At 41.6% G+C, this 13712-nt stretch overlaps 1 protein-coding gene and 1 long non-coding RNA gene across 2 annotated transcripts in view; one reads left to right on the top strand and one right to left on the bottom strand.

The window, feature by feature from the left end:
* Nucleotides 1–5, bottom strand: part of LOC110307004 — a 10108-nt gene extending 10103 nt beyond the window's left edge. Inside the window, exon 1 of the long non-coding RNA XR_002379343.2 lies at nucleotides 1–5. This exon is cut by the window's left edge and continues 96 nt beyond it. This is a non-coding gene — a long non-coding RNA (uncharacterized LOC110307004).
* Nucleotides 1–13480, top strand: part of Dio2 (iodothyronine deiodinase 2) — a 228277-nt gene extending 214797 nt beyond the window's left edge. Inside the window, 3 exon segments of the mRNA XM_021179194.2 lie at nucleotides 1–142; nucleotides 8119–8680; nucleotides 8683–13480. The exon segment at nucleotides 1–142 is cut by the window's left edge and continues 133 nt beyond it. Coding sequence (XP_021034853.1) covers nucleotides 1–142; nucleotides 8119–8680; nucleotides 8683–8705 — 727 coding nt within the window. The 3' untranslated portion in view covers nucleotides 8706–13480.
* The last annotated feature ends 232 nt before the right edge of the window (nucleotides 13481–13712 follow it).

The raw sequence follows: 13712 nt of genomic DNA, 5'->3' as shown, positions 1-13712 counted from the left end.
CTATGACTCGGTCATTCTGCTCAAGCACGTGGCGCTGCTTCTGAGCCGCTCCAAGTCCACTCGCGGAGAGTGGAGGCGCATGCTGACCTCAGAAGGGCTGCGCTGTGTCTGGAACAGCTTCCTCCTAGATGCCTACAAACAGGTGAGCTGCAGCCACTGAGCTTCTCCTGGGTCGCAAGGGCTAGGGGTGTGGAAGGTGTGGGGCTGCTGGCTCTGAGGAGTCCTACTTGGGGTGTCCTCTCCAGTGACTATGTTCCACAGAGTCTCGGTGCCACTTGGGACACCTGTTGCACAGGTTAGATTTGGGAGTGACAGACACGGAGCCACAGGGACTCTGGGTGACTTCAGTAGGAGTCTTTAATGAGGGCTGCTGTTACTTTGCACTGAATTGGCAGTTGAAGGGGTTTGCGCTGGTATAAAATAACTGTAGGTAAATCAGAGTTCTGGGAGGGGGGCTTAGAACTTGCTGCATTTGTTCTGCCCTTGATATGAGCTGGTTTCTGCTGCTTTGCTTTACAGGGGGCTGTGTGATATGCAGGAGAAGGTTTGAATAGTGTTTTCTTTCTGCTGAAATGGTCAGAGTTGGATGAGGATGATGGTGGTGGTGGTGGTGGTGATGATGATGATAATGATGATGACGATGGCTGTGACCTCACTCTAGCCCCTCCATTTCTTAGGCAGTTAAGAACAAATGAAAGCAAGCTAAGCATGACCACCTACTTAGTTGGAATTTGTGGATTCCTCATTATTAAGTGTCAGTTTGCAAAAGAATGATCTAGGGATAGGTTGTCAGAAACCCAGACTTTGTGTGTGAAACCGAATCTACAAATAAATTCTCATACAAAGAAGTGATGGGTCTATAATGCATTCCTATGTCAGGCCTTGGACATTAGAGAGGTGACCTCCCTTACCTGGGGACAGTGTATTCCCATCAGCTTTTGAAACACTGGGGAGGTGAGTGGTTGATGCATGAATGCCAAAACTTCTTGTGTTCCAGCCTTTCTGCTGCCAGGACATGTTTAGGGGAACATTTTCAAATCATATCAGTCAGGGTGAAGTGGAATGAATAGTTTTGTATGGTCGTCCATCCCTTAGGCTTCTGAACCATCCTGGGTATTAGAAAGAATGAATTCATGTGGACAAAATAAGTTTCTATAAAAAGAGGAAATGTGTTCCTAGCAGTACTGAGAGAGCTTGTCAGAGAAGGTAGTAGCAAAGCCAGATGTTCAATCAAGTGCTGCTCTTGGGGCAGGTGGAAGGGTGAGTATCATGATGGGAACTCAGAACAGCAGAGGAGGAAGGGAAGGAGTCCTTCCCCAGTAAACAGTGGAAAAAAATAAATCCAGGTGCTGGGGGGAGGGGGGAGGGATAAAGAATCGGGGCAGGGTGTTTCACTGGAAAGCAAGTGTTGAGGAAGAAAAGTATGATTTTCTTCAGGGACTGATGTGTGATTCCTGGCATTATTGCAAAGAACCTAAAGAAGGGCCTGTCATGCTCTGTGGAGGGAGCATTGATTGTCAAGTCAAGCCTCTTCTTAGCAAGGAATGCCCTCGTCAGGATAGAAGTAGATGCCTGGAGGCTCAGTTATGTCATACCTGTAAGTGAAATGTATGGCCATGGAGATACCCAGAGATCCTGCCATCCCCACAGATGTATGTGCACACAGGATGTGACATTCGTATGCATGATTTAGGTGTCAGGAGTTTAGAGGAATGGGGTGTTGTAGCTGCATATTAAAATATTATTGATTTGTCAATCCCCTCAAGCATATCTATGTCTTAGATAATATGGAGTGTTATGGGTTTATTCTGAGTACATTAAATGCCTGGTTTTTGAAAGATGATGGATGTTCACTAGGAAAAACTTAAAGGTGATTTTTGAAGAATTTTACCCACGTGTATAAGTCCAGAATATAAGTATTATCTCCACATCAACTTTGTAGGCTACCAAAGCTCCCATAAACATTAAGTGAGGTTGTTTTGATCATCAAGCAGATAATTGAAGTGGACATGGAAAAAGCAAGCAAATGCCTCTATAATAAACTTTGTTATGTCTTTTTTCACTAATGTATAGTGTTCCATTGTGTTGTAATATGTTGTTATTTGTGTTCATGGGGATTGAGTGGCTTGCTTTTACTTTTGACATATGGTTTGTGTATTCCTCTTTTCTATTTCTTTGTCTCTGCCCACTGATTTGATTAGTGACCAAGTTCCTGGCTTATATATATTTTTTTGTTTTTTTTGCTTGCGTTTAGTGATTTGTACAATAGCTACTATGTGCAAAAGAAACCTCAGAAAAACAAGAACAAGGATGGGCTGGGTGTGAGATGTAGGGAGACATCAAGAGTACAATGTGAGCTAAATTCTGTCCTCTTCTCTCTTTGAGTTTGTTAGGCATCATGGTGGAGGTGGTAGTCTTAGAATCTCACCCAGATCCTCTCAAAAAGGTCAAGTCATTTGCCAAATGCTGTGTCAGTCATGACACACTGCCTTTAGGTGTGACTGTTTCCAGAGATGCCAGAGGCGGTCCTGTCTGACACTGCATCTTGGGATTTCACAATCTTGACTTGCGTTATTGGGCGACTGCAACTCTCAAAGCAGATTTGTCCAGAATGGGGAGGTGTGTCTACATGGGATTCAAATAGACGAATCATTCAGTTCTCCCAACTGTCTTGCTTAGTGAATGTCAGCTATTGTATGTGGGGTGATGTTTAGAGGAGCTGCATTTATCCACAGAGGAGGTGACATAGGCTAGAGCTGGAGTGATGGGAAGAAAGGAGAACAGAATGAAATATTGCTAATAGAAACTGCACTGAAAGCTTAAAAGTGATTTAAAATTAATTTTATAAAGAAGTTGTCAAAGGTCACATGTCACTGGTCAGGAGATCTGTGTGCATTTTTGGACTGAAAGAGAAATCTAGAAACTGGAAATAGGGCTGGAGATAATAACTATTTGTTATTGAAGTTTCCTTAGTATGGGTGCTTTTGAACACAGTACCCTTATGTTGGTACTCAAAGACTCAGAAATGCAAGCGGTAAGCCAGCTGACCTTTCTTGGAGCCTGGCTCCTAAATGAAGTGTAAAAGTAAGCAGACAGTATAGACACTGACAAGCAGGCTCGTTTCTGCATAGCTAATGTTTCAGTGGCACAGAAACCATGCTCATTGGAACATACAATTTTGGTTTTGAAAGGGTCTCTTTAACATTCTCCTCCTCTTTATTCACCTCAAGCCTTTTGACACCAGGCTTCTGCAGTGAAAAGTGGCTCTTTAAAGAGAGAAGAAGGACACAGCCAGAGCCTGCCTGTCACTTGGATAAAACATAGTGAAACGATAGGGCTTTGAGCTTCATTTTCAAGGTACAAGTCAAAAAAAGAGAATAACCAAAAAAAAGGGAACTTAACCCAGAAGACAGAGCAGGCAGTCTGTTCTTCCAGTCTGGTTTGTTTGGCCCATCTGAATAGGGATGGCTGAAGCTCTGCCTAATGATTGCTTGGCCATGTTTCTAAGGGCATCCGTGTAGCCTGATCATTATGTTAAAGAATTGGAAACTTCCTGAGAGTTAATAAGGCCATTTCCAGAGCTTTCAATGACGATAAGTTTGTGTAAATATTCTGCTACATGCCCATCCCCCATTCCTATCATCTGTTTCCCTTCTTGTCATAAGACTGCGTGATATGATACTCCAAAACCCCTCTTAGGCTGTGGAAAGGAAAAACAAAAACAAGGTTAGCAGTATATACTACATTTCCAGTTCACTTGATGAATCGTTCCGTATTTCCCTTGGGTCTGCATCCTCATCCTCCATTAGTTACCTTTTTCCCGAGTACTTAACATTGTCCCTAAAATGGACCCATCAAAGAAATCAAACTCTTGTATATGTTATGCATTTGTGCGTTTTCTCTCATTTATAAGCATTTCTGCTGTGACCTTTGAACTTGGCCCAGAGATGCCATCAGCAGTTAACTTGCAAAAGCCTTCCTCACTCCCTCAGTTGGCATTGTGTTCCTGTCCACTGGGGGGAAAAATATAAGAAAGGATGACCGTAATAGTGCAGATGAGAGCGATGAAGGTCACTGGTGACGCTATCACATTTTACGTGTGTCCTTTCTGATCCTTGCAAAATAAAAGGACCCTTTGGGAACATCGGAACTTCAGGACCAATTAGTGGAAATGATGCTTCTTGTGTTTGGGCATTAAATACTAGGCAGGATTCTCTTTAGGCAGCTGATGCTGGCAGGGAAAGAGGTACCGACCTAATTACTCTTCCGCAAGAGCAAAAAAATGCCTTTTGAAAGCCTCTTTGGCAAATATGTCTCATTAAGGACAAAAACCAAACACAAACCCTCTAAGAAGCAGAAATTAAGATGATAGGTAACTTGTGGCCAGGAGACTTTCTGTGCCACTGTGGGAAATTAAAACAAAGTTTGGGGAGTACCAGGGGATGACTTGTTTTTGTTGAGTGTCTTTCCTGTAGCCCCGATGTTATTATGGGGCCAACTTTATTTTCTTCATTATTTTGGCTCGGTGTCAGGGAATACTTTGCTCCTGTCTTCCACTGTGAAGACAGTGGGGTTTCTCCCATTCCATCTCAGCAGGGTTTCTAACCAAGCAAGTCAAAAAATTCTCCATTGGGAATTCTAATCTAATGGAAATTTCATTTTCATAGTGACTGCCCAGAGAATGGTAAAGAACAGAAATGGGTTTTAAATGTTTTTCTTCTGAAGATTGTCTATTTTTTTTAAAATTTTAGCCAACTTATCACTTATCAGGTTTTAGAAAAGATAGTGGATTTATGATTAGTTTTATGAAGCTTATAAAGTCTGACTGCTGGTTTACTAACTCTTGGGCTTACACATCATAGGTGTGAGTCCCTCTCTGTCTCTGTCTGTCTGTCTGTCTGTCTGTCTGTCTGTCTGTGTATGTGTTTGTGTCTATCTGTCTGTGTGTGTGTGTGTGTGTTTGTGTGTGTGTTTGTGTGTGTGTGTGTGTGCTTATTTTGTTGTGCTGGGACTCCAACCCACAGATTTATGGATACTAGCCAAGTGTCCAGCACATTTAATTTTACTAATAGCATTACTCTTGCCTGTATTTTCTCTGTGACCTTCACGCACAAGGTAGTCATATATGACTTCTTAGTGTTCACGGGGATTCCACAGGTGCAGAACAAAGAGAAGAAGATTGATCGCATTTCTCTTATTTTCTGGTTAGCTGAAATGATTAAGAATAGGTAAATGACATTGGGTGTTGACAACAGCATGTCTCTGGAGAAGGGCAAGGTTTCCTATTTCTGAATATGTATGCTTTAGTGAGTTTGCCCATCACCTGACTATGACTACGTTCACTGCAGTTCAAGGTTGCTATTCAGTTTAAAAGTCTTATTTGACACAAGATTATATCAACAGGCATTTATTCAGCAATTCACTCAACAAAGCTTTTAAAATGTATATTTCCCAGACTAACAGGATGCTAACTCCTCCACCACCAGGAATGAATTTGTCAACTTCAAGTTTTAAATTTAGAGTGACAGCGGGTGGGACTTGTCCTACATTTCCCAAGGTAATCTAGAATCTAAAATTTCATTGTTTGGCCAAGAGTTATGCGGCAGAAGTCACACACTTAAACATTCTAAGGAAATTAACTGCGGCTAACAAGAGATCACCTGTGACCAAAACATCAGGTTGGATTGTTCAGATGAATAGTTAAGAACAACACAAGGATCAAAGGGTCTGCCAGGGAGATGCTAGCCTGTTCATCAAGACCACACAGTCGTTTAAAGGGATCAATGATGGTGCAGGTGGATTATTTCCCTGGGATGCAGTGCAGAGACCAATTTCCCTCTGTGTAGGGGTGTGTGCCCTCACAAGAAGTCTCTATTACACACTCCTCAGAATACATCCAGACTTTCTTACATCTGGCTGTTGAGGAACACTGCGAATATTATTCAAAGCAGTCCTGGAGACACTGTGCTATGCAAAGGGGAGTCAGATCCTGATCTGGGAGGTGTGTCAAGAGACCCCAAGACTTTAAAGCTCATCACATGCTTCAAATGTATGTCTTTAAGCTTAAGGTGTACTTTAGTGCTTCAAAGATGAGTGGAATTGACAATGAGATCACCTGGTCATAGGCAAATTATGAGATTTCTCTATTTAATGTTGATTATAAAATGGCCAAGATTATTCATGTAAGGAACACACGATCGCTGGTTGCTACTAGATCAAAATATAGTATTTAAATAAAATCCAAGTTTATGATTTTAAAATTACTTTTGGACAATGAATATTACCTATTTCACACCTGCCCTGCAAAAAGTTTTGAGAAAGAAGGAACTTTGATTCTTTCTCGGTTAAAATAGCTATGTTGTGCCACTAAAGCACCTGAATGAGACCACTGGGTGATTTACATCAGTGCTCCACACTGCTCTCCTGTGATTCACTTTTAAGTGGCTTCAATTAACAGCAGTTTTCTATGTGACTATTTATATGAGAGAAGAAAGTCAATCCAGTTGGAAGAGTTTTGTAATATTAAGGATAGTGTATAAAAATCAATTGAACTGTTGTAAGCTGTCCCTAATGGTATTAGCTTTGATTAAACCATCCTAGAGGGAAATCCAATTGAGTTAATTCAGAATGAAGTAATTGGCTCTTTTCTGTTGCCTGCTTTTTATTATCAGTTTACAGATCCAAAGGCCACTAACTTTTCAGAATTCTACGTTCAACTATGTAAACCATGTGCTGCGAGGGAGCATGGAACAATTTAAGCCAACATGCCTCGTATTTGAATACTTACTATTCTGTTAATCATTTATCCTATGGCAAAAATCCATGGTTTGTTTGGGTCTTCCTAGATAAAACTGAGGGGAAAACCCCAAATACAGGGAAAGTGAGAAATTTCTTATCTGACTCTTAGAGGCAGATTTGAGGTTCCAGCCATAGTGTGTATAATGTAAGCAGTGGTCACAGGAACCTGCAGAGGTCACACCCTGTAGAAGGGAGCATAAATCTCTTCACAGAGCAACTCGCTCATTTTTATTTTCTAATCTTGAGCATGGGATGTCTCCAGAGGAGTAGCAGTGTGTCTCATATGATGGGGTAATGTCTGACAATGGCGGCTCGTATCTGCACACGGTCAGATGTATGGTTCCTGTTCTCATCCCACTCTCCAGATCCACATAAGCAAAGCAGCCATGATGGCTGACTTTTTCCAGATGGGAAAACACTGACCAGAACAAGTGGGAGGAATCACACTTACAAAGGATGGATTAGAGAATGTCCAGCTCTGCCCAGACACAGAACCCGCTTGTATTCTAATCCATTGTTTGAAAGAACTTAGATTGGGTTGCCATTTCAGGCACCCTGGGTAATGCTTGCTGCCAAGTCTGATGAGCTGAGTTTGAATTTCAAGGAGCCACATGGTGGAAGGAGAGAACTGACTCCAACAAGTTGTCCTCTGACTACCACAAGTGTTATGAGAGAGAGAGACAGACAGACAGACACAGAAAGAGAGAGAGAGACTAAATAAGTAAGTAAATAAATAAATAAATGGAGTTATTATTTAAAAGAGGGAAAAGAGAAAATAAATTAAGTCTGTGTGTAAAAACTCCGGTCTTTCCTGAGTCTTTTAGAATTCAGGAGACATTCTATTTCAATACCAAGATAATTTATCTTAAAGTGAACCATTTACTTTTAACTTTTAAAACGAACTCAGTTAATCATTCATTCTATAATGCTTGCTAGGCACTGACAGAAAAGTAAGAATAGCAAACAAAACAAAACAAAACAAAAAACCAGAATCAACTTATTTATGAAAATAGCTAACTCTGGTATCTTTAGAGATGGAAAAAATTTACCACTAATGAATATTAAGAATGAAAGACTTATTTTCTCTTGACCATCCTTTATATTGCCTGACGTGACTAGTCTTTACTCATAAATATACATTACACACACACCACACACACACACACACACACACACACACACACACACAGACACACACGCACACACAGTCCCCTCCCATTTTATTTAGAGTAAATTACAGCAGCAATGTGTTAGTGTGCTAATTCTTTTTTCTTTTTCTCTTTCTTTCTTTTCTTTTCTTTCTTTTTTTTTCACTATAAGGTTAAATTGGGTGAAGATGCTCCCAATTCCAGTGTGGTGCACGTCTCCAATCCTGAATCAGGTAGCAATTATGCCTCGGAGAAGACCGCTGATGGGGCCGAATGCCACCTTCTTGACTTTGCCAGTGCAGAGCGCCCACTGGTGGTCAACTTTGGTTCAGCCACCTGACCACCTTTCACTAGGCAACTGCCAGCCTTCCGCCAGCTGGTGGAAGAGTTCTCCTCGGTGGCTGACTTCCTGTTGGTATACATTGATGAGGCTCACCCTTCGGATGGCTGGGCAGTGCCTGGGGACTCCTCTCTGTCTTTTGAGGTTAAGAAGCACCGGAACCAAGAGGACCGATGTGCAGCAGCTCACCAGCTCCTGGAGCGTTTCTCCTTGCCGCCCCAGTGTCAAGTTGTGGCTGACCGCATGGACAATAATGCCAACGTAGCTTACGGGGTAGCCTTTGAACGTGTGTGCATCGTGCAGAGACGGAAAATTGCTTACTTAGGAGGGAAGGGCCCCTTCAGCTATAACCTACAAGAAGTCCGAAGTTGGCTGGAGAAGAATTTCAGCAAGAGATGAATTCTAGATTAGCTGGATAAAAGTGTGATTGTAATAGAGTTTATTATTTTAAAGAAATATGTAAAAGAAGTTGAGAACTGAACTGAATCTATTATTTCAACTGAATCCCATTGCCTCACCGAAAGAGGGACATACCTGTCAGAAGACCTTGAACCTCTTTAACATCTCAATACTTTCTCTAGTACACAAATGACATCTGGCTAAATAGCAGCCCTTTTACCTCCCTTCTGAGCGAATTGATCCAAACTGGAGTGCAAGAAACCCTGTTGCAGCCTGTGTTCATTCTTGCTTGCGAAAGAAGTGATTCTGTCCTGCGTGTGCTCTGGGACCAGAGGACCATCAGTTCTCAGAATACTTATTGTTAAGTGAGCTACTACCGATGATCTGATTAAGTGTGTTATCTCAGCTTTAGTCACCAGAAACTGGAAAGTCCCCCAGATATATACTTAGGATGTGATCTTGAAGCCATGCCATGCAGTTAGGACTGAAGTGTTAGTTCCAGCCACGCAATGTCCCGGTTAGTCTCTGTAGCCCCGAATTCCCAAGTGTGACAAGCAAAGACAGGGGAAGCAGAAAGATGAGGAAATTGCATAGTGTTTTTACCTGGAAGCTGTAGGTAATGAGTGTTGTTCAACTGCATCAGCATTGAGGCATGTACACAGCTGGGAAAACAAAGGCGTTAACTAAAAATAGCACAGGCAGGATGTGCAGGGAAAGGAGAGGTGTAGCAATATTCCTACACTGAAAGGAAGTGGGCGATGGCAAAGCTAAAGACAGGTGAACATTTTTAATGTGGAGAGAAGTACTTTATGGGACTAATTGAGATATACCCATTTTCAGTGGGTAATATCTGTTCAGAGAAAACTCCAGGGGGTCTGGTGCTGATGTGTTGTTCCTGCCAAATTCCTACAGTCACAATGCTACACCCCACTCCATTCCTAACCTCCGTAGCATTGTTTTCTTTGGGTGCTGAGTGAAGGGTGTAAGAGGCAGGGACCCTAACCATTCAGTTTCTGCCCTCTCCTCCAGTAGAAGAACCGTAATGATAAGGGATTTCTTCACATAAACATGAGAGCAATTTATTCTGAGAATCTCTACCTATAGTTTTGAGGGCTTACACAAGCTTATTCTTGGTACCACAGGAATTTGGTTAAATGGAATTTCCTTTGACGTTTGAATTTGGACTTGGTTCTTTTTTGTTCAACTGGGATTAACCCATTAGTTGACGTTTAATAGCTGTGTACATAACTATGATTATATCTATGAATACATATCTCTTAAAATACAAGAGACACAGCTGTACCTACAAGCAATATCTAAAGATCACAATATAAAAAAAAAAACCACAAAAAAACCAAAACCAAACACACCAACAGATCAACCAATGTATTGTAATTACTTTTTTTAAACTCAAAGACGTTAAGATCTCAACATATGGTTATAGTTACATGCCAAATCAAGGGTCTTATGTCTATTCCATTCAATAATTAAACCATAATATTGAGTTATTTGGAAAAAGACAATTGAAATTTAAAGTACATTGTTAAAATATATTGTCCCAAATGTGGAAAATAGGAAGTGGGTATGCATGAAACAAGAGTATTGTTTTTAAAAATGGGAGCAAGAAATATATTGTTTAGTCATGGAAGCAGCACTGTGGCTAATATTTTTGGCAGCATCTAAGTTCTCCAGTGTTTTAAATTCTGTAAAAGACACACCCACAAAGAAACACAGTGAATTTCCAAAATGCAACAGTGTCTAATGAACTTCTGTAGAATCATATTGAAGATCGATTACTTCAGACTCCTCAGATGTCAAGGCCTTCACTTGAGGCTTATGAGCGATCCCTCACTCATCTTCATCTTCAAAATGCTGTTGCGATTGATGTGGCTCCCTGAAGAAGTAAAATGGAAAATTGGCTGCCCCACACCCACACCGTCGTCCGAAAATGACCCCTTTGGTTTCCATGTGTGATAGCGAAGCAGAAAGTCAGAGAGTGGGTGGGGGGATGAGTTTTGGCTAACGCCATGCTAGTTGTCTGGGGAAAAGGGATAATGGGGAGAAAAAAATCACCCAGTTGTGCTACATTTTTAAAGAAAGAGAAGGTTGTGTGCGTGTACCATTTGCCTTTTGGAGGATAGGCCAATGGAGGAAAGAAGAAGAGGAAGCAAATACACAAAGATCTAGGCTGACTGTCAGGGACGCAGACATGTTCAATAGAGCATGTCCAAAACACTGGAAGAAAAACCCTTGAAGGGCCCAGGAAGAAAGAGATTAGCAGAGCTCAGGAATCTTACACTGTGTAGAAGGAGTTGGTCTCCCAGGTATGATAAGCCTGTAATTGTATAACCTATTTATCTCAATGCAAACTTCTATGAATTCCTACGACGTGCCTTTGGTAAAATTAACAAGAAGTCATTCATCCAGAGATGAGAAAAAAAAAATCAATGCTCAGCTACTGTGCTCACTCAGAGATACTATGAGGCTGTCAGTACCCACCTACCTAATATGCCTTTTATAATATATATTCCTCTGAAGAGTTATAGCTATGATTCTCCCAAGGAAACACAAATATGTGTATACATACATTCTTACAAGGACACACACACACACACACACACATCCCTTGGAGTTACTTTTCTTAGAACATAAATATTTCCCCCATAGGATACATTTACATGGGGATATCAGTTTATGCTTTCAAACTCAATTGGCCTGTCTACTATAAACTGAACTGGCCTGTCTACTCTTGAAAGAGATTCTCAGAACTTACCGTAGCACCTGGATTTCTCAAACACTAAGCGTTTGAAAGACATCTCAGACCTATTCAAAACTCTCTTTAGTTTGTTGATTAGAGGAAGTAACCTGGACAATGACTTCCTTGAATGAAGAGCCTGCCCAGCAAATGTAGACATACTTTGTACAAATTCAACGGATCTCCGTGGAGGCAAACCAGTCATTGGTTGTTCTTGCTCCTTGTTGCCAAAGTGTCAATCACTTAACACACTTGTTAACTTCATTCATGCTTTAGATCTCTGCTCCTGTGCCATTCATAGATTGTATCCCCTGATTTTTTGATAATATCAGCTTCTAAGTGGTCTATTAGGTTAGTTGAATTCTTCTAATAATAGATACTCGTGGATTCCCTTTGTCTGAATGTATTTGACTATTTGGGATTTTGAATAAAATTCATAAAATGTGGTGAGGTCACAGGTGGGGGTTGCCTCACACAAACTACTGGAGGGGAAGGTGGGGGGGACAGCATTGATGCTATTCATGGAATTCTCAGGTGGATACAAGCTGCCCTTGGCATGCCCTGTAGCGTCCATCCACAGCCAGAGGGATTTGCTGATGTACCAGGCTTCTCATTAAGTAAATCGTAAGAGGATCAACCTGGACATTAGTTCCACCTGACCTCTGACTGATGGTTTGGAAAATAAGTTTAATTAGAATCCCTTGGCCACTGCGGAGAGGAAAATTAGGCTGATTTCTGTCCCACTGAAGGATAAAGGAAGTCTTAGGCCAGTGCTTCCGCTTGTCAGAACATGTTCAATGCCGTCTCTTTTAGTGGAAATTGACTGTGAGTCTTTAAATTCTAGGAGCTTTCTTTATGATATTGCTCCAAACCAGAACCCAAGTATATTTAGATATACTCCAACTTCTACCATTGCCTTAAATGTAGAAGCCAAACCTGCTCTTTTTATGGACTTTCAGAATCGGCACAAAGAATCACTTGCTGTTAGGTTACAGTAGTGTCTTGGGACTGTCCTGAGTCCTTTTAGGAAGGGAAGGATCTGCAGTTACGTGAGCTGGGAAAATTGCTAACTTGGAGGAATTAGTCTCCCCCCACCCCCCCACACACACCCAGCCCCAAGGTCCAGGTTTATATATTTGAAAATATTTGAAACGAAACTTCTGATGCTCAGAGGAAGGCTGCCGAATGTCAATGAATGACTTCAGGATGAACAAGCACCGGCTCTATTCTTCATACCCTGTGTTCTAGATAACACCAGACACAAGGTCTCAGACTTAACAGACTCAGCTCTGTTCTAAGGTGAGTCTGAACCAGCAAAAAGCAAACACATACAGATATCCAAACAAGACTGCTCACGCAAGCCAGGGCTTGCTGCCTGTCTCAGGCAGCAGCACCAGGGCTCTTGGGAGTTCGTTTAATATTTACTGAGACTTCGGAGACCTAGCAGATGTTTAATGAAGTCACTATTTTGGCTCAAACTGCCCTCCCCCATCTGTCTTGAGAAAAAAAATTCGAACAGGTAAACATAAAAATGAAAGAGACCCACAGAAGGGGATGGGAAATAAATAAAATTCTCTCAAGACTGCTCCAGAGCATGCCATGTGGTTTTGATGTGTCAGGAGTTGGAGATGAGAAGACCTATGTACCAAGTACTTTATAACCAAAGCAATCAAAAGGTCTTGGGGTAGGGAATGTTGGCCAGTTTTGTTTAGTTTTTGGAACAGGTTTTTCGCCAGACTCACAAGCCCATGTAACCAGCACCGGAAAGAGGAAACCGAGATGTTCAGAGCTCACTGGTGTGCGAATGATAACTACTGACGAAAGAGCCATCTGCTCAGTCTGTGGTTGGATGTAGTCACACTAGTCTGCCTCTCTGCATCTCTGTCTCCTTAGCAAGGAGGAACATTTGGGTCATGGTGCAAGGAGTGCTGAGCCAGTGCGACTGAGAACACGTGTGTCCATCTCTGCTTCTCGGCCGCAGAGAAGGAGAGAAGCTTTGGGGATTATTAGTAGAAAGAGTGTTATAATATTGGTGCTGAGTGGTATGTGTGCTTTTACAACTTGTTCTTATATTTTAATAAACTTTGAATAAAAGAATAGAGTTACTCTCTGGGTTCTATTTGTTTATTTTTAAATAACTTTCTAGACCCTGCTCTGGCCTGCAATGCACTCATGGTTGACAAGGAAAAGGGAATCCACCAGCCTCACATTTATTCCTGAGGTGTGTGGGCAGAGGAGCCAGCAATGCCAGATTATTTTAATCTCCTAAGGT

This window comes from Mus caroli, chromosome 12, assembly GCF_900094665.2.
Source record: "Mus caroli chromosome 12, CAROLI_EIJ_v1.1, whole genome shotgun sequence".
Taxonomy (NCBI): Eukaryota; Metazoa; Chordata; class Mammalia; order Rodentia; family Muridae; genus Mus; species Mus caroli.
The sequence above is the reverse complement of the archived record's forward strand: the minus strand, read 5'-3'. Positions and strand labels throughout refer to the sequence as shown.